This window comes from Vipera berus, assembly GCF_964194415.1.
Source record: "Vipera berus genome assembly, chromosome: Z".
NCBI lineage: Eukaryota > Metazoa > Chordata > Lepidosauria > Squamata > Viperidae > Vipera > Vipera berus.
This window is the reverse complement of record NC_138205.1, coordinates 75,558,963-75,585,864: the sequence shown is the minus strand read 5'-3', so window position 1 is coordinate 75,585,864 and position 26,902 is coordinate 75,558,963. Positions and strand designations below refer to the sequence as shown.

Genomic DNA, 26,902 nt, shown 5'->3' with positions numbered 1-26,902 from the left:
AGCCCACAATGTCTTGTGCTGTGCTCACTACCCTCTGTAATACTTTCCTGTCCGCGGCTGTCAGACTAGGTATACCAGGCTGCAACATTCCAGCTGATCAGCGCTTCTTCTGGGCTCAGAAGCACCAGGATCAGCGCCGAGCTGCAGCTGGATCCTGGCGCTGATCCTGGCGCATCCACTGAGCCCTGACAGCCCTGCAGCTCCAGCCATCTATCGCTCAGGCTTGTGTGGTGCTGCCACCAGTTCAGCTCATTCCTCTCCCCTGCTACTACTTTTCTAGGATGGTCACGTACCACCTGCCAGGTGGTACCTGTACCACTGGTTGAAAAGCCCTGTCCTAGACCAATCCAAGTCTAAAAATGCTAGGGATTTCCTGAAAGTGTGGCTTTCTGACAAATTGGCTATCAATAGACATATAGACATAAACAACATCTACATACTGTGCAGAAAAGTCAATGAAGAATCCAAAAAGGAAGGGGGGGAAAAGGAAACAAAAAAAACCCAAAGTATCTTCCCACCAGCAATCAACACCCAGATGACCATTAACATCAAACCATCAATCAAGAAACTGCCAAACAAGGGAACAGCCAAACCAAAGAACCTGTAAGACCACTCCCACTGACACTGATAGGGCAAGTCATAAGAATATAAAGTGAAAGCAAACCTCAGTCTTTATTAGCACTGATGAAGTTACCTGTTTAGATAATGAAACATCTACAAGAAACCAAGCAAGGTCAGAGGGCAACAAGGAGCCCGTAATTTAACCCTAAATATTCTTCTTTATGTTTACACAACATACTAAGCTAAAAAGTATGAAAATTTCCCCATCTCTAGTTGCTTGCACTACATTTTGTGAATTACTCTAAGCAGTGCTTTTTTTGTAAAAGAAAAAGGTGCCGGAACTCACACATGTCATACAACCCGCCTTGCCTACTCTACAAGGGTCCATCCAAAAAAGGTGCTGGAACTCCGTTCTGAGCGTTCTAGGAGAAAAAAAGCCCTGACTCTAAGCTTCTATAGATTGGGATGTGTGATTTGTGATAAACCTTGAAAAGAAATCTAGTTCTTAGAAACCAAAATAGCAGTTTTGGATTTGGATTATTTAATAATTTACAGTGCTCAGTTGTTGTTTTTTTAAAAAAAAGGTTTTGTTGACCTTGTATGTTCATCTGCATGTAATAAAATTGAATATATTCTTGAACTAAGTGTTTTAGTTTAGCACATTCTACAAGCAATCTTTTTATTAATACTGTTCTTACCTTACATGCTTTTGAATAGTTTGGGGAAGAGCATCTAACTGCCAGGATTACAGGTAGTCTTCAGTTTACAACCATTTGATCAGCCATTCAAAATTATGATAACGCTGAACAAAATGACTTGACCTGTACCTAAATTATGGCTGCTGCAGTGTCCCTATGGTCACATTCCCAAAATTCGGATATTTTCCAATCTGTCCACCCTTACAACTGACCCCAGGGATCTTTCAGCTGTCCCCATCCACCTATCTCCCCCCCCAACACACACACACACACACATCCTGCTTCACTGTGTCCCTTGGGCCAATCTCACACCATAGGCCTGGAGTTTGCTTCCTATTCCACTGGGTCTGATACTTCTTCCCCTTCCCCATCACACCTCAGTTCATTTATCTTTTCTGAAGATCAGTTTTGGGAAGGAGTACCAGCCTTTCCTATACAGAGACTGCATGGTGCTGCCCAGAAGTGGGCATCATTTTGGGAGTGGTCACAGTTGTCACTATCCCAGAATTGTATTTGCTTCCAAAATGGTGCCCACTTCTGGGATAACACTGTGCAGCCACTGTATAGGAAGGCGATCTTCAGAAAAAGTTACTAGGCCAATGTTTGATGGGTTGAGGAGGCCCAATAGTTTGGGTCCCAGCTGGGCAGGAAGAAGAGCACTGTGTGTCTAAGGGAGTGGGGGAGGCCCTGAGAGTTACCGTATGCATCTTCCCCCCCCCCCAAAGGCCTACCCGATCCCCTGAGGCACCCTATCTGACTCGTTCCTTTAACAATTGTCACAATGTACAACCATAATTCTGGGTTGAATTGAAGTCTTAGGTTGAGGACTACCTGTACTGCCAAGTAACTTGGTTTCGAGCTGAATAGCATTGTAAAGATAAGCATAATAAACTGAGCTTGTATTTAAACTAATGGCTTTGAGTACTAGTTATGTATATGATTCCATTGTCATATTAAGTAATCTTGTTGTGAAAGTTTCTGGACCATCTGGAAAGATAGCATCATTGTGACATACTATAATCAGTCTTAGAAGTATGTGATACAGTTTCCATGTAAATTGGAATTCAACATCATGTGCTACATATTACAGAATTCTGAAAATTCTATTTTGCTTTAAATTTTAGTTTTTATTTAGCTAATAAATTATTTTTTAAAAAAACTTGATGTTTGTGGGGGGGAGGTAATCTATGGCTTCCAGTATGAAGCTATTCATCTTTTGTTTTGTGAAGTGGAATAGCCAGTCCTTTTTATGAGGGCAAATTGTAATTAATATGGTTAAAATTAAACATTTTAAAGAAAAAAGGTCAAAGAAAAAAGAGGCCCATCCAAAAGAAAAATAATATAAAATACATGACAAATAAACAAGAAATTTACAAATTTCATAAAATTGAATATGTTAAGAAGTTACAGAATTTATATAGCTAAGTCTCATTTATCATTTTGTTTTTAAAATCAGTATATAAACATCAACAATAATCAAAATAGTATAGTAAAAATAGTAATCCGGACCCACGCCATGTAGGGCTTTGTATGTCATCACTAGCACCTTGAATTTCACCCGGAAGGAAACTGGAAGCCAGTGCAGCTCACGGAGCAGAGGTGTAATATGGGAGTATCGGGAGACCCCCAAAAGCATTCGTGCAGCTGCACTCTGCACCAGCTGAAGCTTCCGAGTGGTTCTCAAGGGCAGCCCCATGTAAAGAGCGTTGCAGTAGTCAAGACGAGAGGTCACAAGTGCATGGGTGACTGTACGCAAGGCATCCAGATCCAGATAGGGTCGCAGCTGGCGCACCAGACGAACCTGAGCGAAGGTCCCTCTAGTCACAGCTCCTATATGATCTTCTAAGGAGAGCTGTGAATCCAAGAGGACACCCAGATTGCGAGCCTTATCTACGGGGGGTAATAACTCGCCCCCGATATTAAGAGATGGAATACTCTGAATATCCTGACATGCCGGTATGTACAGCCATTCAGTCTTGTCCGGGTTGAGTTGAAGCCTGTTCCTCCCCATCCACTCCCGGACCGCTTCCAGGCAACGGGACATCACGTCGAGGGCATCACTGATGTGGTTTGGGGTCGAGATGAAAAGCTGGGTGTCATCAGCATACTGATGATAACCCACTCCAAAACCACGAATGATCTCGCCCAGCGGTTTCATGTAGATGTTGAACAGGAGAGGCGAGAGGACCGACCCCTGAGGAACTCCACAAACGAGAGACCTCGGGGTCGACCTCTGCCCCCCCGCCAACACCGACTGTGAACGTCCCAGGAGATAGGAGGAGAACCACCGAAGGACTGTGCCTCCCACTCCCAATCCCCTGAGACGCCGCAGCAGGATGCCATGGTCGATGGTATCGAAAGCCGCCGAGAGGTCTAATAGGACTAGGACAGAGGAATATCCCCTGTCCCGGGCCCTCCAGAGATCATTCACCAGAGCGACCAATGCCGTCTCCGTGCTGTGCCCGGGCCTGAAACCCGATTGGCACGGGTCTAGATAATCTGCTTCATCCAGGACCAGCGGGAGCTGATGCGCCATCACACTCTCAACAACCTTCGCAAGAAAGCGAAGGTTGGAGACCGGACGAAAGTTATTTAACACAGCTGGGTCCAAGGCGGGCTTCTTGAGGAGAGGTCTCACCACCGCCTCCTTCAAGGCGGCAGGGAAATTACCCTCACTCAAAGAAGCAGATATAACCGCCTGGAACCAGCCTCGTGTCCCCTCCCGAGCTGCATAAACCAGCCAGGAAGGGCATGGGTCCAATAAACATGTGGTGGAGCTCAATCTCCCCATAATCCTGTCCACTTCCTTCAGAGTCACAGGATCAAACTCCTCCCAGATAACATCGACAAGACCGTCTGTGTCCTGTTTGTCAGACTCTGCCCAGTTGGAGTCCAGGCCGGTCCGAATCCGAGCGATTTTATCCAACAGATATTGACCAAATTCCTCGGCACGACCCTGCAAGGGCTCCTCCCTCACCTCCTGATTGAGGAGGGAGCGGGTCACCCTAAACAGGGCGGCCGGGCGATTATCTGCGGACGCGATGAGGGTAGCAAAGTAATTAGACCTTGCCGCTCTTATCGGTGCGAGATAAGACCTAATATGGGTTCTTAGTCGCAACCGGTCGGATTCGGATTGGGTGGACCTCCAACGGCTCTCTAGGCCCCGTCTCCGACGCTTCATCTATCGGAGCTCCGCAGAGAACCATGGAGCTCGCTGGGTTCTGTACCGGGTCAGGGGCCGCAAGGGTACAACTCGGTCAAGTGCCTCCGTGGCCGCCCTTGCCCAGGCTTCCACTAAGGCATCCGCCGAGTTGTGAGCAGAGGAGGCAGGTGGGGCCTTAAACGCTGCCTGGAACTTGTCAGGATCCATTAAGCGCCTGGGGCGGTACCATCTAGTTGGCTCCGTACACCCACGGCGGGGGGTGGCAAAACGGAAAACCAGCCGCAGGAGGTGATGATCGGTCCATGACAGGGGCATAACAGTTGGAGAGCCCCCACCAAGATCATCAAACCACCGTCCAGATAAGACAACCAAGTCAAGGGTGTGGCCTCCCTCATGAGTCAGTCCAAGAATTACTTGTGTCAGGTCCATGGCCGTCATGGAAGCCATGAACTCCCGAGCCAACTCAGATGATCCTCCTAGGGATGGTAGATTGAAGTCACCCAAAACTATGAGTTTGGGGAATTCAATCACCAACCCTGAGAGGACATCGAGTAGCTCAGGCAGGGCTGCCGCTGCGCGACTAGGCGAAAGGTACACCAGCAGCAAGCCCAACTGCGCCCCAGGACCACATCTCAAAAAGAGAGACTCACACCCGACTATCTGAGGAACGGTGGTCTCCCGCGGACATAGGGTCTCCCTAATAACTACCGCCACTCCCCCGCCCCTACCATGAGCCCGGGGCTGGTGTAGCACCCGGAAACCTGGTGGGCAAAGATCAACCAAAGGAACACCGCCCTCTGGGCCCAACCAAGTCTCCGTGATGCAAGCCAGGTCCGCATGCTCACCCTCAACTAGATCCCGAACAAGGGGAGCCTTATTAGCAACGGACCTGGCATTCAGGTAGACCAGCCGGAGCTCAGGAGGCTGTACATCCTCGCTCCCGGGGCCTCGGGGAAGAGACAGAGGGTCGGAGAGCCTCACCGTTTGTAGATAGCGGAGATGACCCTCCCGGTATCGATACGGCCCTCTGTTCATACACCTGCTGCCGTTCCCCAGCTTTCTGGGAATCGCTAGTCCCACGACCCGCTCGTGAGCCCCGTAGGCAACCGCACCCCGCTCTCCCCCTTCGCGATCAATCCCAGGCCTCGCCTGAGCAACGGTTGTTGGACCACCCCCCTTAGCCATACAACCACCGCCCGCTCCCACCCCCCTCCCTAACCCCACAAAAAAATTTACTAAAAAATTAACCAGGGGCCTCTTATTAAATTTATGCTGGAGGCCCCTGCCCCTGCCCGGCCATCTCTCAGGGTCCCAATAGTCAGGCCCTTCATCAAGATTGGGGGTAGTAAAAAAGGCGGGTCGCACCCAGGAGAGGGGGGCACCCCTGAGGGCGAACAGGTCTGTGCTAGAGTAACGTAGGTGCATAAAAGTCCAGGAAGATCCAGGAAAGGCAGTCCCATAGATGGTAGTTCGGTAGGAGGGTCGAGTCAGAGGGTAGGTGAGTATCTGGACCATCACCCAGCTTCACTGCCACTCAGCCGGGTGAACCCCAGGAACAGGCCACCCCCCATCCTCTCACGACGGGTTGCGACTGTGTTCCCGGGGATGGTCCAGAAAACGCACTCTGGGCGAAGCACACCCCATAGAGCTCCCACCTCTATGGGGCTGCAGATGTAAGACCAAGCCACTCTCCCACCGTGGCTTGCACCCAGGCCCATCTGGTCCTATGGGGAAAGGAGGGCAGGCAAGAGAGATTATGTGCAGGTAGAAATATGTGCGGGCAGGAAGTCTAGCTAGGCCGCAAGATGGTGAGTTCCCGTCTGGTACCGGCTGGTCAGTCCAGTCACTCCCATAGTTCCCTCGCCGCACCATCATTCTGGGCATCGTTCCCGGCCGCAACTCCATAGGCCCCCAGTCCACTAGTTGGGGGTGTCCAGAGCGCGGCCTCCCAGAGGTACGGGAGTCCCAGGTCTTCAAAGGGGGGGATGAGGAGTTGGGAAGCGAAGGGCCACATCGTCGCAGGAACGAGGAGTTGGGAAGCGGAGGGCCTCGCTGTCTGCTGCAACGTCGCTGCCACCGTCGCTGAAGATGCCGCCGCCGCCACTCGGTCCAAAAACGGGTCAGAGGAACGCTGTCGGCGAAACGGGCCAAAGGCCCGGAAAACACCGACGCCGACCACCGAAGCGGGCCGAGCAGGGCCCGAAGACGCTGCCATCGCCGCCACTACAAGCGGTCCGAAAACGGCCTGAGAGCGGCCCGAAGACATCGCCGCTGCCGCCGCCGTCTCCTCCTCCGCCCAGATGATCCGCGGACGTCTCCTCCGCCAAAAACAGCTCGAAGACGACGACGACGCCAGGAGCGGCCCGAGACGGCCCAAAGCAGCGAGAGAATGTCGGCATCGGCTGCAAACGGTCGAAAACGGCCCGAGAACGGCCCGGAGACGCCACGGCGATGCCACGGACGGCCCGGAGACGCCACGGACGGCACATTGCCTGCTTCATTGCCTGTCCACCCTGAACCCCAACACAGAGGGCTCAAAGGCACCCCTGAGGGGCTCCTGGGGGACGCCTAACCATTGGAGTTCACAGAGCTCACCTCGGCACATCCGCCATCTTGGGAGCAGGGAAAAAACAGGCTTATAGATATTAATATTCCATAGATATTATGTAAGATTACTTAATGAGATCTGTGAAATATATGGGATATGCTGCCCTTTCTTCACTCTAAATACTGTGCTTGGCATGTTCACATGGTTATATGAAAATCTTAAAATTAAAGGCTTTAATTATACCTCCGTTTAAAAAATCAGATTTTTTTTTCTAATACCGCTTATGTGCTAATGATGAGATGGTACTGAGTTGTTGTTTTTTTAAAAAAAATATTTTTGCATACAGAAAAAATGCCAGAAGAATCACCTATGGGCAATGAAAGAGAAAGAACAACAAGATTTATTAGCTTTAGAAGAAATAGAATTGCAGAAAAAAGCTTTACAGTCAGAATGCAACAAAAAACTTGAAGATATGCAACTGGAAGTAGAAACTTTCCAAACAGTAAGTAAAAAACATGAAATGTTTTTGAACATTTTCAACATTTTGCTTGAAAGTAAAATAAAAATTATCAGTTCTCTTAAGGGAATTAAGTCACATAGAAATGTTAAAACTTATTCTGTGGCTATTTGGATATTTATCTGGAAATATAATGCAAGAAACTTAGAGAAATCATTGGAGGTAGATAATGGTTAGGGAATTTCTTTGATTCAGTTATATATCTGTATAACTATGTTTATTTTATATAACACCAATGCTTTTTGAGTTACTGTTAAGGAATTTGTTGTGCAGAGGTCTCCTTGTGCTACCAAAGAGTTGCACAGACAAGGAAGGGTACTGAGAGCAGCAAGAGTCACACAAGAGTACACTGAGTTGTAAAAGCAAAAAGTAGTTTACTTATGAGGTGGTGTAAAAACAAAAATGCACAGTCAAAAATAAACAGTCCAGGTCATAAACAATAGCAACAGTCCAAGGAGTAATCCAAACTACAAAGTCTTCTTACCGGTCCAGAGGTCAATACACAGTTCAGGTTTACAACAGTAGTAAACCAACAGCAGAGCAAAAACAGTAATAGTAGAGATCAGTGAATTCAGAGAGAGAAAGAAGCTACATTCCTAGCTCCCTCTTATGGCCATGAGAACACTTACACACCCATTGGCCAATTAACAACTTAAAGACATAGCATTATGGTTAATATATTTTCAACCCAACATTGTAGGCTAACACCATATGCCTAACAGTTACTTTTGTTTCATTTTTACTTCATTGTATTCTGCTCTGAGGGATGTGGCTCAGTGGGTTAGGACGCTGAGCCTGTCGATCAGAAGGTCGGCAGTTTGGCGGGTCGAATCCCGAGTGCCACGTAACAGAGTGAGCGCCTGTTACTCGTCCCAGCTTCTGCCAACCTAGCAGTTTGAAAGCATGTAAAAATGCAAGTAGAAAAATAGGGACCACTATGGTGGGAAGGTAACAGCGTTCCGTGCGCCTTTGGCGTCTAGTCATGTCAGCCACATGACCACGGAGACATCCTTGGACAAGCGCCGGCTTTTCAGCTTTGAAACGGAGATGAGCAGTGGCCCCTAGAGTCGGAAACAACTAGCACACATGTGCGGGGGAACCTTTACCTTTATTCTGCTCTGAATGTTTTAATTAGGGAGTTAATCAATATAGTATATGAATATAACATTTGATCTGTCTACAGCACCTAAAACAGTGAAAGAGAACAAGTGAATACAATGCACAGAGAACAATCTCATGTGAAATTCCTGTTGTAATTATAGTGACTGTATTTTCTTGGAGAAAATAAAGGACAAATCTGAGAAAAGGGGCAACTCTGAAAGAGATGCATGGTAAACAAATAATAATTGTTTATAGCTTTGCTTGACAGAAAAATTCACAAACATCACAAAAACTTTACAATATATATATTTTAATAAAAATATCTAAAATCAGGTAGTGTATGTAAATTTATTTTTAAAAGATAATTTGATTTTCCATAAATGTGAAAAACTGCATTAAATGGTACCATTTTTACAATAAATGTTACATACCAAAATAAATGACAAAGGTGTTTTTGAAAAATAAATCAATCTAAAGACACCTTTCTGGAAAAAACTCCTTTATAAAAAAAGGACATGTGGTCACTGTAGTTATCTTTTTTATCTTACTCTTTCCTTTCTTTAATTAGCTTGGCAGCATGCTACAGAAAGTTTTGTGACTTTTCTCCTTGAATTAACTATCAGTATCACTGTTAAAAGTTTTTCTATTTTTGACAAATATTTTGTTTCTTATGATTCTTCTTCTTTCAGTAATTCAGTGGGTGAAAATGATTTTAGTGAATGTGAAATTTTTAACCAGATACAGGAAATTGTATGCCAAAGAGCTAGACATTTCTGAGCCAGTTCACAATGAAGTTATGGTACACATGGAGAAAAACAATGTGTGCATTTGTTGAGAGAGTTCTAATCTGAGAGGCTTCCTAGTAACATATAGTAACACTCTGAATATGCCTGTTAGGTCCTGGTGATAAACAGTAGCTTGAAGGTGCATTAAGCTAGGAAAGATAACCTTTCTTGTACATGTTTGGAGTTCTGTTGAGAAGTGGGGAGAGAATCAACTACAGTTGCAAGAAAAAGTATGTGAACCCTTTGGGATTACGTGGAGTTTTGCATGAATTGGCCATAAAATGCGCTCTAAACGTCATGTAAGTCACAACAAGAGAAAAACACAGTCTGCTTAAAATAATACTACACAAACATTAGCTGTTGTCATGTTTTAATTGAACATAAGATGGAAACATTCACAGTGCAAGGTGGAAAAAGTATGTGAACCTTTGGACTTAATAACTGGTTGACCCTCCTTTGGCAGCAATAACCTCAACCAAACGTTTCCTGTAGTTGCAGTTCAGACCTGCACAACGATCTGGAGTAATTTTGGACCACTCCTCTTCACAAAACTGTTTCAGTGTAGTAATATTCTTGGGATGTCTGGTGTGAATCGCTCTCTTAAGGTCATGCCACAGCATTTCAATCAGGTTGAGGTCAGGACTCTGACTGGGCCACTCCAGAAGGCGTATTCTGTTCTGTTGAAGCCACTGTTTTGTTGAATTACTTGTATGCTTTGGGTCATTGTCCTGTTGCATCACCCATCCTCTGCGGAGCTTCAGTTGGCGGACAGATGGTCGTACGTTTTCCTGCAAAATGTCCTGATAAACTCTGGAATTCATTTTCCCATCAATGACAACAATCCATCCAGGCCCTGAAGCAGCAAAGCAGCCCCAAACCATGATGCTCCCTCCGCCATGTTTTACAGTGGGGATGAGGTTTTGATGTTGGTGTGCTGTGCCTTTTTTTCTCCACACATAGTGTTGTGTGTTTTTCCCAAACAACTCAATTTTGGTTTCATCTGTCCACAGTATATTTTGCCAGTAGTGCTGTGGAACATCCAGGTGCTCTTTTGCAAACTTCAGACGTGCTGCAATATTTTTTTTTGGACAGCAATGGCTTCCTCCGTGGTGTCTTCCCATGTACTCCATTCTTGTTTAATGTTTTCCTTGTTGTAGATGTGTCAACAAAAATGTTAGCAAAAATGTTGTAGATGTGTCAACAAAAATGTTAGTTACAGATTTCTGTAGGTCTTTAGCTGACACTCTAGGATTCTTCTTTACCTCATTAAGCATTATGCGCTGTGCTCTTGCAGTCAATTTTACAGGACGACCACGCCTAGGGAGAGTAGCAACAGTGCTAAACATTCTCCATTTGTAGACTGTCTTACCGTGGACACATGAACATCAAGGCTTTTTGGAGATACTTTTGTAACCCTTTCCAGCTTCATGCAAGTCAACAATTCTTGATCGTAGGTCTTCTGAGAGCTCTTTTCTGCGAGGCATGGTTCACATCAGACATTGCTTCTTGAGACCAATAAACCCAAAACAGGTGTGTGTTTTTAAAGGGCAGGACAGCTGTCAGCAACACATCCAATATCATCACACTGATTGGAGTCAAGGTTGGCTCACTCCTGGCTCCAATTAGCTCTTGGAGAAGTCATTAGGCTAGGGATTCACATACTTTTTCCACCCTGCACTGTGAATGTTTCCATCTTATGTTCAATTAAAACATGACAACAGCCAATGTTTGTGTAGTATTATTTTAAGCAGACTGTGTTTTTCTCTTGTTGTGACTTACATGACGTTTAGAGCGCATTTTATGGCCAATTCATGCAAAACTCCACGTAATCCCAAAGGGTTCACATACTTTTTCTTGCAACTGTATATGAAAAGAGCTGGTGCACACATGTGGATGATTTCATCTCTCATATGGAAAATTCTTTTGGCTTTTTTCCTTCATATTTCTGAGTTTTCCTTGCAGTCATTACTATGATAGAGTTTGTGAATTTTACAGTAATCTTCTGCAGAAAATAATTAGTTCATAATAACTTTATACAAAGTGCAATAATTCTAGGTACTTTCCTAGGTTTTGAGTCCAGAAATATTAATTTTATAAAGATCAAACCTACGTAGAACTATCATTTTAACAAGCTAAATGATTTTAGATTTAATTCCATTTCTCAGAATAAACAACATAGTTTATATTTAATTTTTTCATTTAAATTGTTAGAATCTTGTTATGCATAACAGTTAAGTAGATAATATTTTAAACATTTTTTAAAAGTCTATTTTATTCATTATATTTTCCACTGATCTTCTTAACAGAGAATTCTTGAGCTGGAAAGTTCCCTTATGAAGTGTCCTCAAAATGATAAAAGCCGGTTGGAAGAACTGGCTGCTCAAATAGATTCAGACAAAAATGAGCACAGTAAAAAAATAGCTACTATGACTGAAAAACATAAAAAAGAAATTGAATACGTGAAGCAGCAAGAACAGCAACATTGGGAAGAACAATTTAACCTATTAACCCAGCAGCAGCAATCAGAAATGGAGAAACTGAGGAAACATTGCGAAGAAGAAACGGCTAAGCTGTTAAAAGAAAAAGAGGCTATATTTCATGCTCATATAGAAGAAATGAATGAAAAAACTTTAGAAAAGCTTGATGTGAAACAAACAGAGCTAGAAGCACTTTCATCTGAGTTATCAGATGCTCTGAATAGCCGTCAAAATCTTGAACAATATATTTCTAAGTTAAAAGAGGATGCAAATAAAGCAAAGGTGGAGTTTGAAGCCAAACTTGATCAGCAAAGGAATAATCATAAGGAACAAGTTGAAGCTATTTTTAAAGACCAGGAAATAATTGAGAAATCACTTAAAGAAGAAATTATTCAACTCAAACAATTCTTGGAAGCAAAAGAGAAGGGTGAAGAAGAATCAGAGCAGAAAAAAATGAAAGAAACTTTAGGAAAAGCTGACTCACAATGTAAAAGCATGTTTACAGAATTAGATGTTTTATGTCAGTCCAGGGAAGATAATGCAAGTATTTATGACAACAAGTTTAAAAATTTGCAAGAGAAATTGGAAGTTATAAAGGATAAAAAGTCAAAACGTGAAGAACAGGTTGTAAAAACTGAAACCCAGCTACAGGAAGTCAAAACTGAGTTAGATTTTCAGACATCCCAGGTAAATGATCTTAAATGTGAATTAGAAGACGAAAAGAGAAAAAATATAGAAAACATCTTATCTCTGACAGAAAAGTATGAATCACAGTTAAGAAACCTTGGAGGAGAGATCAGTCAGTTAAAAAGTCGTTGTACTGGCAAGGAAAGTGAAATTGGACAAATAAAGCATCTCCTGAATCAACAAACTGAAAAGTATAACCAGCAGTTATCAATCACAGATGAAGCAATTAGTGCTTTAAGGGATGCATATGAGCTCAAGTTAAAGCAGCAAGAGACAGAAACAGAGGAAGCTATAGAAAAAGTAAAAAATGTGCAGGAAGCATTTAAGCAAAAACTTTCAGAACGAGAAACAAAACTAAAAAGTGAGATTGAGAGCAACCAGTTGGAGTTTAGTCAGAAAGAGAAGCAGCTCACTTCAAAAATGCTGGAAATGGCTCACGCCAGTTCACTTGGAATAAATGATGCTGTTTCAAAACTGGAGATGAATCAGGAGGAACGACTGAAAAGCATGGCTGAAGCTCACAAACAAGAAGTGGATGAAGTTGTACTTCTTTGGGGAAAGAAACTAAAACAACAGGTTGAAGAACTTCAGGAAAAACATGAAATGGAATTGCAAGAAAAAGAACAGAAAATAAGAGACCTGAAAGAAAGATTGGCCACCTTTGATGCTGAAAGAGAAGGGAATAATGCAGAGATTACCTGTATAAAGGACGAACATATAAAGAAAGACAAAATTATACATGAACTTCAAGAACAACTGCAACAGACATTAGCACAAGTGAATCTTTTGACACAAAAAGAAAGTGATTTAAAGAAACAACTTGTAAAATTAGAGGATGATCTTAGTTTTTCTTTGAAAGAGAAAATAACAGTACAGGAACAGCTCAATGAGATAAAGATAATAGAAGAAAAAAAGAAATATGACATTGTGGAACTGGCAGATAAATTGAAACTGTCTGATGCTGAATACCAAGCCTTGAAGCTGTCACATCTTAAAGAACAGGAGAATTATGAGACAAATTTAGAAGGGTGGCAAAATGAGTTTCGACAAAAACATGCTGAATTTGAAAATTTCAGGAGAGATACAATTACACAACTGGCTGATTACCAGCAAAAAGCAGAAGCTTTATTGAAAATAAAAATTGGTGAACTGATTAAACAATGCAATGAAAAAATTTCTTCAATAACAGTTAAAATTGCTCACTGTCAGCAACAGACAATAAAAATTAAAGAAGGCATATTAATTAAAATTGATCAAGTTCCAGACCTAAAAGTTCAACTTGAACAATTAACAGAGAATAATGTAACTTTAAACAGTAGTTTACAGGAGTCAAAAAAGCATTTGGAGGAAAAGGAACACTTAATAATGTCTATGAAAGCAGATATAGATAAACTTCTAACAGAAAAAGAACTATTGGAAAAAGAAAGTTATCTCCAGCAGCAAACGGCAAAAGAGAAGGAATCTTGTATCACAGAGCTGAAGAAAGAATTATCTGAGTATAGTAATATTGTTACTTCAATGAGGGAGGAGCTAAATGAGAAAAAAGCAGAAATCACAGATCTCAGCAAGCTTATTAGTGAATTGAACCTCAGACTTGAAAAGAGCATATCAGAAAAAGAAGCTGCTACAATGATGTTAAACAAGCAACACAGAGAAAACCAACTGCAGTTACTGAATGAGATGGAAGTACTATCTTCCAAAGTTGAATCATTGAGTGAAGAAAAAGCTACTGCCCTGAAACAGGCAGACCACTGGATGAACAAAATGTCAGAATGGAAGAAGAAAGCTCAGTTGAGATTTACACAAAATTACAATATTATTAAGGAATTACAAAGCAAGATTGAACTGAGTAATAACCAAGCTAGTGAAAAAGAAGAAGAACTGAATAGAATAAAGGAAGAGCATGATAAACAAACCAAACAGGTAGAACATTTAAAAAGTTTAATGGAACAAAAGCAGGTCAGAAAAGAAAAACAGGAATCTGATTTGGTTGCTGAGATAAAAATTCATACAGCGAGAATTGCTGAATTAGAAGAGTATATTGCTCGGAAAACAAAGGAAAATGATTATTTAATGGAAGAATGTAAAGCGTACCATGAACAAGACAGTGAGCAAAAAGAAATGGCACAACAACTTCAACAGGCTCAGGAGGCACTAGTAGACAAGGATGACAAGCTGAAGGAGATGGAACAAAATGTCCTCACTTTTGAGGAGAAAATGCAGGCTATGGAAATTGTCCTGGAAGAAAAATCAAAAGAATTTGAAGGAATAAAACTGGCTCTATTGAAAACCAAAGAAGAAGAATTAAAGGCTTTAGAAGAAAGACTTGCTTCAGAAGCAACTTCTAAAATAGCAGATCTGAAAAAAAAGGCTGAACACAAAATTGCTTCTATTAAAAGGCAGTTGACTACTCAGATGGAAGAGAAAGAGCAGCAAAATAAGCTACAGAAAAAATTGCAAGAAAAAGAAAAGAAAATTATGTCTTTAGAAGAAAAGATTAAATCAATAGACTCAGATTTAGAAAAAGAATTGATACAGAAAGTAGAAACAATAAAGGTTTCTGCAGAGCAAGATAAAGTCATTGCTTTAGAGAATATGCAACAGATGTATGATTTAAAAATTGATATTTTAAAAAAGGATTTATTGGATAAGGAAATATTACTTGAGAAGTATAGTGAGGAAGCAAATATGTGTAATATTTCAAAGATGAAGGCTCAGGAGCAACAAGAGGAACTTCTTAAAAGTGCTCAAGAAGATAAAAATAGAATTAAAAATCTTCAACAAGAACTTGAGGAACAAATCAAGAAACAGGCTTTATTACATGAACAACATACCAAGTATGAGAGTGAATTAAGAAATATCAAAGTCGAATTGAAAAACAAGGAAGAAAAAGAACAAAATATGGAGATTGCAATTAAAGACTTAGAAAAAAAGCTTCAAAAAAGGGAGGAAGAAGGACAGTCTTTACAACAAAAGACAGACCATTTTGGTGAGGATTTTATGAAAGAGAGAGAACAACAGAGGATTGAGATGGAAAATAGGATTACAGAATATAATGAGAAATTAAACAGTCTGCAAGAGCAGTTAGATGAACGAAGTGGCCTTATAAAAACTCTGGAAGAAAATATAGAAGAAAAGACTAAATCAGTGTTTGAACTTCAGAAGATGGTTAATGAGATGCAGATGCAACAGAAAGATTTGCAAGCTACACTGAAACAGACAGAGCAAGAGAAACAGGAACAGCACAGAGATTTGATTAAGCTTCAGAAGGATTTGCGAACCCTGCGAAAAGAACATCAGCAAGAGCTGGAAATTATGAAGAAAGAATCTAGAGAAGAAATGGAACAAAAAATAAAGTAAGTTATCATTAAGTAACTGCTAACTAATGAAATGTATGTAGAGTAAAACTGAATGAAATAAAGTTTATGATCAACATTATTTTCAATATATATATTCCCATTTCCTGCAAATTAGAACTGTCTATTTGCTTTAGATCAAGTCAAAAATTTGAACTTCACAAGTTCAGATAAAAACCAGAAATTATGGTTACTTAAAAACTTATATTTCTAATTCATATTATATAAAGAAGCACATAAGGAAGTAAAAGACTAATTCAACCTTCAGCTTATGAGGTAAGATATAATAGTAGGAATGTAATGAGTGCATATATAGTCTGTTTTCAGTAATTAATCATTTAAGATGTATGTATAAGATGCTATATTTAAGATTGTTGGATATCAATTTATAGTTCACACCTAAATATATTTACCTACAAGTTATAATCTAATTACATTGTTCCTAGATTGTTCCTACATACATATGAATATAATACGTTTTTACATTCATTATTCAAATATTTTCCTAAATTTTCATTGTGGTAAAAATCTAAAGGATCAGATGTCATTTTTATAAGTACTGTATGGAAAAATAATAAAATTAATTACTTTAACTACTTTGTTACCCAATATAATCCAGTTTGTTACCCAATATAATCCAGGTTACTTGAGCTAAAAAATCTTATTTTCTTATATCTTAATAGATATGAACAGGAAGACATTGAACTAAAGCACAATTCCACATTAAAGCAGCTAATGAGGGAATTCAATACCCAACTGGCACAAAAGGACCAGGAATTAGAAGTGGCTGTAAAAGAAACTATCAGTAAGTTACAATGATATACTTTGTACATCTGAAATGCCACAAATATCAGATACCGTATATACTTGAGTATAAGCCGAATTTTTCAGCCCACTTTTTGGGCTGAAAAACTCCACTTCGGCTTATACTCCAGTCAACAAAAAAAAGAACTGTCCCTTCGTTCGGAACAGGCTGCTGAGAGAAGGGAGCGGCAGAGCCTTGCAGAGCTGGCGGCAGTCCAGCGTTGTTTCTCCCCCTCGTGCGTGCATGTGTGTGTCAGACCCACGGGAATGGCTGGTAGGGAAGCGGCATTCCGGCATTCCCCCCCTTCCTGTGTGTCGAGCCCACGGGGCTTGACACACAGAGAAACGCAAATGCCGGACTGCCGCCACCTTTACTAGCCATTCCTGCGGGTCTGACACACACACACACACACACACACACACACATGCCGCCGGGCTCGGCTCCTCGGCAGGAGGGGCAGCCCCCGCTGCGCCCCGTCCCCTCCCGGCCCGCAGCGCCGCGCCGCCGCCACTTCCTCCGGGCAAGTCGGGGGGGCTTGCGGGGCGAAGGCCAGGGGGCAGGCAGGGCGGGAGGGCAGCCGCGCAGCTCAGCGCCGCCCCGAAGCCACAGCCAGCCGCCGCTTCCCCCCCATCGCTCGCTCGCCCGCGCAGCCCCGAACGCCCCAACTCACCGCCAGCCGCCGCTCGCCCCCATTGCTCGCTCGCCCGCGCAGCCCCGAACTCGCCCCAACTCACCGCCAGCCGCCGCTCGCCCCCCATCGCTCGCTCGCCCGCGCAGCCCCAAACTCGCCCCAACTCACCGCCAGCCACCGCTCGCCCCCCATTGCTCGCTCGCCCGCGCAGCCCCGAACTCGCCCCAACTCACCGCCAGGCGCCGCTCGCCCCCCATTGCTCGCTCGCCCGCGCAGCCCCGAACTCGCCCCAACTCACCGCCAGGCGCCGCTTCCGCCCCATCGCTCGCTCGCCCGCGCAGCCCCGAACTCGCCCCAACTCACCGCCAGCCGCCGCTCGCCCCCCATTGCTCGCTCGCCCGCGCAGCCCCGAACTCGCCCCAACTCACCGCCAGCCGCCGCTTGCCCCCCGCTCGCCCGCTGCCTCGCCCGCGCCGCCCCAACACCACAGCCAGCCGCCGCTCGCAGGCCTTTCCGCCTCCCTCCCCTTTGGGCAGCGCTCCGCCCGGCGCCTTCCCTCCCCCGCTCTCCGCCGCCTGGCGACGCGCACACTGGCGCAGCGGGGCTGAAAGGAAGCCGGTCCCTTCCCTTCGCTCCCCACTTAGTGCCCGAGTCATGGCTGCTGACGGGGTGGATGAACGCTGCTGTCAGCGCCCAGTTCGGGCAATGTGACTCCGATGGCCCCGCCGTATTTCTCGGACAGCAGCCCGAGAGGTAAAAAAAACCCTCATCTCTCTCCCCAGCCTCGTCTCCCGGCACGTTGGCCCCAAACTCCCCATCGGGTTTCCCGGCGTCGCTGCCAAGTTCGAGGGGAGAAGAAGAAGAAGAGCGGGGCGCAGGGGTGGGGGTGGGGGCTGACGGAGCAGACGAGCTTGGGCGGCGGGGCAGAATTCCGCGGGTCGCTTTTGAGGCCGCGGGAGCGAACCGTCTCCAGTTCTTCCGTTTACTCCCGGCTTTAGGCAGCTCCAGGCGCGCTGGGGAGTGAATTTGGGGGCGGAAGGGGTGCATCTCTTTGCGCCCCCCAGGCCTCCCTAGCTGCTTTGTTGATGGCAAGGGAGAATTGGGGATCGGAGTGGGGGGCATCGGCTTGGAAGGGGGCGGGGACGCGGCTGCTGCGGAGAGGACTCCGCTGTCCTTGAGGCAAGGCTGAAGCTCCTGAGCCTTCTTCCCATTTGCCTGGCTCTCTGCGTTTCCCTCCTTTCCCTCCCCCCCCCCACAATTTTGCTGAATCAGGGGGCTTCTCTTGAGAAACGGGCACGAGGAGGGAAACAACGCTTGACTGCCCCCCCCCACACACACACACACAAGCGGCAAAAGCGGGGGGGGAGAGAGAAACGCCTTGTTCTCTCGTCTCAGCGGAGACTTGTTTCGGGGGATCCAGCCTCTGTCACACACACACACACACACACACAAGCGGCAAAAGCGGGGGGGGAGAGAGAAACGCCTTGTTCTCTCGTCTCAGCGGAGACTTGTTTCGGGGGATCCAGCCTCTGTCACACACACACACACAAGCGGCAAAAGCGGGGGGGGGAGAGAGAAACGCCTTGTTCTCTCGTCTCAGCGGAGACTTGTTTCGGGGGATCCTGCCTCTGTCACACACACACACACACACACAAGCGGCAAAAGCTGGGGGGGGAGAGAGAAACGCCTTGTTCTCTCGTCTCAGCGGAGACTTGTTTCGGGGGATCCAGCCTCTGTCACACACACACACACAAGTGGCAAAAGCGGGGGGGGGGGAGAGAGAAACGCCTTGTTCTCTCGTCTCAGCGGAGACTTGTTTCGGGGGATCCAGCCTCTGTCACACACACACACACACACACACACACACACACACAAGCGGCAAAAGCGGGGGGGGAAGAGAGAAACGCCTTGTTCTCTCGTCTCAGCGGAGACTTGTTTCGAGGGATCCAGCCTCTGTCACTGGGCAGCTGACAGAAAGGGGCGGCAGAAGCTGCATCCCCCGAAAGAAGTCTTCGCCGAGAAAATGGGCGCTGAGATTTTCTCGGCGAAGACTCACCTTCTCCCATTCACCTTCAGCAGCTCCGCCAGGCCCGTCCAGTGCCCTGCTAGCAGAGCTTGACAAATGCAAAAGCTGCTTTGGTTAAACACTGGAAGGTTTAGTGATTAACCCACCCCACCCCACCCGGTCTTCTTGCTGTTTCTCCCCATCCTCACTCCTACCCACAGGGGCTCTCTGCCTCTTCTACTACTTTTTCTTTCTTTCTTTTTTGCTGAGGTGTGCCTCTCTCTCTCTCTCTCTCTCTCTCTCTCTCTCTCTCTCTCTCTCTCTCTCTCTCTCTCTCTCGTGTGTTATCTCGAACCAGATGGGATGGCAAAGTCAAATGCAAATGGGGATCTTGCAGATCTTGCCCTGCCATAGGGCTGGGCAGAGCCGGCAGTTAAAAATAGGATGCAGATAAAAGGAAAGGTAAGGAGGGGTTCAGGTTGAGAGGAGAGGCTGCGTAGCCTTAGTGTAACTCCTGTGTGGGCTGACTGGGTTGCCTCCGATGGGCTCGGACAGTGGAACAGAATGGAATAGAAAATATGGAATGGATTGGAACAGAACGTAGAACAGAACAGAACAGAACAGAACAGAACAGAATAGAATAGAAATATAGAAAGTGAATGGAATAGAATAGAATAGAATAGAAATATAGAAAGTTAATAGAATAGAATAGAATAGAATAGAATAGAATAGAATAGAATAGAATAGAATAGAAAATGGTAATAAGAATAGAATAGAATAGAATAGAATAGAATAGAATAGAATAGAATAGAATAGAATAGAAATATAGAAAGTGAATGGAATAGAATAGAATAGAATAGAATAGAATAGAATAGAATAGAATAGAATAGAATAGAATAGAAATATAGAAAGTGAATAGAATAGAATAGAATAGAATAGAATAGAATAGAATAGAGAATGGTAATAAGAATAGAATAGAATAGAATAGAATAGAATAGAATAGAATAGAATAGAATAGAATAGAACAGAATAGAAATATAGAAAGTGAATGGAATAGAATAGAATAGAATAGAAACATAGAAAGTGAATAGAATAGAATAGAATAGAATAGAATAGAATAGAATAGAATAGAATAGAATAGAGCTGGAAGGGACCTTGGAGGTCTTCTAGTCCAGCCCCTTGCTCAAGCAGGAGGACCTATACCAGTGGTGGTGAACCTATGGCACGCCTGCCAGAGGTGGCACTCAGAGCCCTCTCTGTTGGCACATGCGCCACCACCGCTGCCAGCAGCAGGTCCTTGTCGGTTGGTGGACTGGAAGAAAAGGGAGGGGGAAGCATTTTACATGCGTGCATGCGTGCACGGGGCCACGAGCAAGCACATGCTGCAAAGGGGGCGGGGCTAGTGCCTGCGTGATACTCACTAGCCCAGCCCCGTTCTCACGTGGTGCGGTGCCTTGTATCTGCACCCTACGGCGCGGCGGTTGGCGTTTTTGTGCCTTGCGGTACGGTGGCCCATTTTTTGCTCCCCCTTTTTTTTCGTGCCAGAGGCGGCACTCAGAGGCGCCTCCCTGTCCCCTCCCCCGAGGGCACCAGAATGCCGATGCTGCCTTGGCACTTTGTGATAAACAAGTGGGTTTTGGCTTGCGGTTTGGGCACTCGGTCTCTAAAAGTTTTGCCACCACTGACCGATACCATCTCAGACAGGTGAATGTCCAGTCTCTTCTTAAAAACCTCCAGTGATGGAGCACTCTTGATTTCTGGTGGCAAGCTGTTCCACTGGGCAGCTGAGAGAAAGGGGCGGCAGAAGCTGCATCCCCCGAAAGAAGTCTTCGCCGAGAAAATGGGCGCTGAGACGCCTCATTCTCTCGCTCAGCGGAGACTTCTTTCGCGAGATCCAGCCTCTGCCGTGCTGCACCGAGAGAACAGCAAGCCGCCCCATTCTCTCGGCGGAGCACTCCACCGCCCCATTCTCTCGGCGGCTTGCCACCCCGTTCTCTCATCTCAGCAGAGACGTCTTTCGGGGGATCCAGCCTCCAGCTGCTGCATTTCCCAGCCTCGGCTTATACTCGAGTCAATAACTTTTTCCAGTTTTGGGGGGTAAAATTGGGGGTCTCGGCTTATACTCGAGTCGGCTTATACTCAAGTATATACGGTACATTTTTTCTGAGAATTTTGGGTAGCATTTTTGACATGATGCTCTGCAAATGACATGATGGACTGCAAATGGCATCACCCACCACCAGTTTATTCCTCACTTGACAACTGAGGAAGAAAAGGAAAAAGAGAAGTAGAATTCAAAGAAAGTAAGCACCTAAAAGATGAGGAGAAATCCATAAGAGAGAAGATGAGATGAGGAGATGTCTCTAGTGCAGAGAAGGAAAGTTGGTGGGAAACTGGGAGAAGTAGGAAAGAAAAGTGTGTGGCGCTCTCTGTGTGTGTGTATGTAAATCATTAATGCAAAAAAGTTCCATAGCAAACAAGCAGACTGAGTAAGGCTATGTGAGGCAAGACTTGAACAGTATCGTCAGCAACATCTTGCCTCCCTTTGAATCAGAGTTCAAAATGGTTGCAGCTATCAGGAAACTAGAGAATGAAGAAGGAATGGAGGAGTAGCTGAAAAATGCCTAGTTCACGGGTCGGCAACCCGCGGCTCCGGAGCCGCATGCGGCTCTTTGAGCCGTCTCCTGTAGCTCCCAGCCGCCCGGTGCACGCGCACCTCTTCGAACGGGCAGTGGTGCGCGCGCACCTCTCCAAATGGAGAGTGGCACTGCCCGTTTGGAGAGGTGCGCGCGCACCTCTCTGAATGGGCGGAGGTGCGCGCGCACCTCCCCAAACCTTTGGAGAGGTGCGTGTGGACCTCCGCGCGAACGGGCAGCGGTGCCGCTCGTTGGGAAAGCTGCCGCGGCCCGTTTGCAGGCTGCCAAAAGCGGCAGCTCTGCAAACGGGCCGTGGCAGCTTTCCCAACAAGCAGCGCCGCTGCCCTTTCCAAGAGGTGCGCGCGCACCTCTCCGAATGGGCGGAGGTGCGCGTGCACCTCCCCAAACCTTTGGAGAGCTGCGCACGGACCTCCGCGCGAACAGGCAGCAGTGCCGCTCGTTGGGAAAGCTGCCGCGGCCCGTTTGCAGGCTGCCGAAAGCGGCAGCTCTGCAAACGGGCCGTGGCAGCTTTCCCAACAAGCAGCGCCGCTGCCCTTTCCAAGAGGTGCGCGCGCACCTCTCCGAATGGCCGGAGGTGCGCGCGCACCTCCCCAAACCTTTGGAGAGGTGCGCGCGGACCTCCGCGTGAACTGGCAGCAGTGCCGCTCGTTGGGAAAGCTGCCGCGGCCCGTTTGCAGGCTGCCGAAAGCGGCAGCTCTGCAAACAGGCCGTGGCAGCTTTCCCAACAAGCAGCGCCGCTGCCCTTTCCAAGAGGTGCGCGCGCACCTCTCCGAATGGGCGGAGGTGCGCGCGCACCTCCCCAAACCTTTGGAGAGGTGCGCGCGGACCTCCGCGCGAACGGGCAGCGGTGCCGCTCATTGGGAAAGCTGCCGCAGCCCGTTTGCAGGCTACCGAAAGCGGCAACTCTGCAAACGGGCCGTGGCAGCTTTCCCAACAAGCGGCACTGCTGCCCATTCCGAGAGGTGCGCGCGCACCTCTCCGAACGAGCGGAGGTGCGCGCGGACCTCCCCAAACCTTTGGAGAGGTGCGCGCGGACCTCCGCGCGAACGGGCAGCGGCGCCGCTGTTAAGCGGTGAGAGGGCAGACGAAAGAAAGCATGCTGTATTCTCATCTTCGCCGTTTCGAAATCCCTGAATCTCTCTTCTTCCACCGACCCCCCCCCCGCCCCCGGGCACGCCAAAGAAACCAAACAGAGCCAAATCAGAACCTCGTCAAAACGGGATAGAAAACCAAAAAAGTCCCAAAAAGTTGAAACGATTCGCCTTTTAAAAGACACGCGTTCCTCAAGCCCAGCTTTAAAGCGGTCTCAGCCTCACCGAGTATATCGGGGGACGCTCTCTCCCCTCCCTCTTGCGTGAATCCTTTATCATCAGGACGCGATTACACACGAGTCGTTCGAGGCGGGCAAAAAAAAACAAACAAACCCGATGCGGCCTCGGGACGGTGAGGCCGGTCCAAAGCTGACAGGTCGGCTCCCTCAACCCCGTAACGCAATCAAGGGGAAGCAGGAGATCATAAAGGCTGCGGTCCTACATTGCTCAGTCGACCCAAAGCCCTATCAACCATTTTATGGCTGGCGACGAGCGGGAACGCAGCTGGAGCTTGGAAAGCAGCTTTGCAACTGACAAAAATATTCCCCAGTAACCAAAGCGCCGTGAACTGCAGTCCCCGACACTATTAACATGCAACCAGTGTGGGTGCAACTACTGCCCTTCCCCCTCTCCCCACCCCGTATCGCGGATCTCTTTTCCTTGGCGGAGTTATCTTGGGAGTCGCTGCAAGCAGCAAATCTTTTTAAGATGTTTCTGACAGAGGCTTGAGAGTGGGGATGGGGAGAGGAACTACACCTGGGGTGTTGGGAATTATTTTCTCCTTTATTCAGAATTACGGATCCATTTACTTCCAGCACCGGATCAGTGGTGCCACCGCCGTTGCCATGACAGCAGGAGGGGCAGGGCCCCCGCGATTTACAACCCCCCCCTTCCCCACCCAAACGAGCAGCCCCGGGAAAGTGGCTTCGGGACTTCTTTTTCTTGCTTCTAAGCGTAGGCACCAATCTGGGAAAAGTAACGCGCGTGTCTTTCTCGTCTCCCGCCACGCCTCCCATTGGCGTCTGCTACGGCATACATAGGAAAAGCGAAGTTAGCTGGGGCGGTTCCCCGCGGCGGAGAGATTCTTGAACGGGATTCTTGAACCCGCAGTCCATCTTGGCTCCTCTCGGGGAGGGGGGAGGCGGCTGTGTAGCCGGCACCATGGACGAGGCCTACGACGTGATCGTGCTGGGCACCGGCTTGACCGTGAGTCCTTCGGAGCCACTCACCCTGCCTCTTCCTCTCCCCATCCCGGCATCTTCCACCCCTTGCGCCCCTCCGTGCAATTTTGCATTCCTTTCCCTCCGGCTCTTGCATCCATGTCCGTCATCAGCAAACCATCACACATTAAAAAAAATGGCAACCGCGCGCGTCCTCGCATGCGCAAGAAAAACCCGTTTTGCACATGCGCAAAATGTTTTTTTGCGCATGCGCATGCATGGACGCACGCATGCGGCTCCCACTTTCTTTTATGTGTCATGGAACCGGTTCCCAGTGGCTCTTTACCTTTTTTAGGTTGCCGACCCCTGGCCTAGTTCAAATAGTATTGCTTCAAAATGAGAAGACTGTCAATATCTGTCCTGGAGAAACTCCAAACAAAGAAGACAGGAGTTAATGGCTGTGAACTCAGTCAAAATAATAAACCTTTATTGTCAAAGTAAGAAAAAGGCACCAAAAAAGCCAATGACTGGAGAAGAAGGGTTAGGATGAGAAAGAGAGATTAAATAATAAAACCTAGGAGTACAATAATAATACAGTTAAGAAGTAAAAATCAGCAGTCTTTCTAAGATAGGAAGAGCAATAAAGTAAAATTATAGAGGTTCAAGCAGAAAAATATATTAATGAAACCACAAAAAGAGAGAATTTCAATATTAAAAGTGAAATGTTAATATAAATTAAAGCAATAATAGAATAGAGATTAACAAAACCTTAGCAATTGAGAAAATAACCATCCTTTTTTCACTTCAAAGTAAAAACTAACCCTTCTTTCAGTCATTCATTCCCTGGCCATCTCCCACATGGCCTACTGCAATATACATTACTTGGGGCTACTCTTGAAAAGTGTGTGAAAAAAGCAGCAAGTGCACAATGTGGTGGTGCAAATGAGGGTTGCACATGTAACACCTCTGCTATATGAGCTGCATTTGGTACCAGATTGCTTCTACTACCAATCAAAAGTGTTATCACCTTCAAAGTCTTTACATGGCATGGGATCTGGTTGCCTGAGGAATTCTCATCCTTATATCATTGATTCATCCCACCCAATCCTGCAAGGATAATGTAGAGTAGAGTAGAGTAGAGTAGAGTAGAGTAGAGTAGAGTAGAGTAGAGTAGAGTAGAATAAGAATAGAAGAATAGTATAGTACAGTATAGTATAGTATAGTATAGAATAGAATAGAATAGAATAGAATAGAATAGAATAGAATAGAATAGAATAGAATAGAATAGAATAGAATAGAATACTTTATTGGCCAAGTGTGATTGGACACACAAGGAATTGGTCTCCAGTGCATAAGCTCTCAGTGTACATACAACCAACAAGTTTTTCCATTAAATTTAAATCATGATTACAATCAAATACATTAATTATAAATCATAAGATAAAACACTCAGTGATAGTCATAGGATACTAAATAAGCAACATAAATCATACTAGGATATTAAGTAAAACAATATAAATTATAAAATACAAGCAACAAAGTTATAGTCATAAGAAGATAAGGAATAGGTAATAAAAAGATGAGAAGGATAATAGTAATATACAGTAGCTCTATTAGATAGTTTGACAGTGTTGTGAAAATTAGTTGTTCAGCAGAGTGATGGCATGTGGTAAAAAAACCTCCCTGTATCTAGTTGTTTTGGCGTGCAATGCCTTTAGTCTTGAGGAAAGAAGTTGTTTATGTGCAGGTTTATGTTTATGTCCAGAATGTGAGGGGGTCTGTAGATATTTTCACAGCCCTCTTTCTGGCTCGTGCAGTGTATAGAGCCTCAGAAATCAGCTGCTTTAAATCTTCTTTACAATTCTCCTTTAAACCCCTGATTCTAATAGCATACTGCATCTGATGATACTGAACAAGGCTCAATTCTCCGTCCATTTTATCCCTTATATTTTCATTTTCTAATACCTTTGCTTCTAATATAGAGTTCTTTTGACTGAGATCCTTCACTTTTACATCCAGCTGTTGCACACATTCAGCTACAGATTCAATCATAGACAACATGTCCACCTTCATTGCTCTAAACTTCTCTTCCATCTTCTTCTCCAATTTCTCCATTTTCTCCTCCATTTTCTCCTCCAGCTTTTTCAACTTTTCATCCATCATGTCAGACATCAATTGTGAATGCTTTCCAAGAGCATCTTGTAAATCCTTAAGCGTCAATGCCGGAGGAGGTGCAGGAGGAAGCAAAGCTTGCAATGAGGTCTGTTGCACCAGGGAAGACCCCGCACTCCGAAGAGCTTTAGAAGTTTTAGCCGCCATCTTCCCCCACTTTCACTTATTGCGCACTTTCACTTTAAAGCTATAAAATCCATTGAGCTAGAGAGTAAAGATAAGAGTCCACATCACCTTGACCTCCTGTACCGCTCTGCCTGCATCTTGACAATCAAAAGTATTTCCTTTTGGCAGGGGTGGTTGCTAACGCCTGGCTCTGCTCCATAAATCCCGGAGCAGGGGCGCTGCGCAGCTCGGAGCAACCCAGGCTTCGGGGGGGCTCAATCCTTCAGCCGCCCAAACTCTCAGCTCAGGCGGCCCCGGAGAGCTCAACCCCTACCTGGGGCCTCACCCCCTCCTCTTCTCCCGAGGAGGGGGCTTCAAATCCA

General features: G+C 45.7%; 1 protein-coding gene across 2 annotated transcripts in view; it reads left to right on the top strand.

Annotated features, from left to right (window-relative positions):
- GOLGA4 (golgin A4) overlaps positions 1–26,902 on the top strand; it is a 104,655-nt gene that overhangs the window by 58,617 nt on the left and 19,136 nt on the right. For both annotated transcript variants that reach the window (XM_081344434.1, XM_081344433.1), the window contains 3 exons: positions 7,317–7,472; positions 11,680–15,893; positions 16,577–16,698. In XM_081344434.1, the coding sequence (XP_081200560.1) occupies positions 7,317–7,472; positions 11,680–15,893; positions 16,577–16,698 (4,492 nt within the window). The remainder of the gene's footprint in view (positions 1–7,316; positions 7,473–11,679; positions 15,894–16,576; positions 16,699–26,902) is intronic.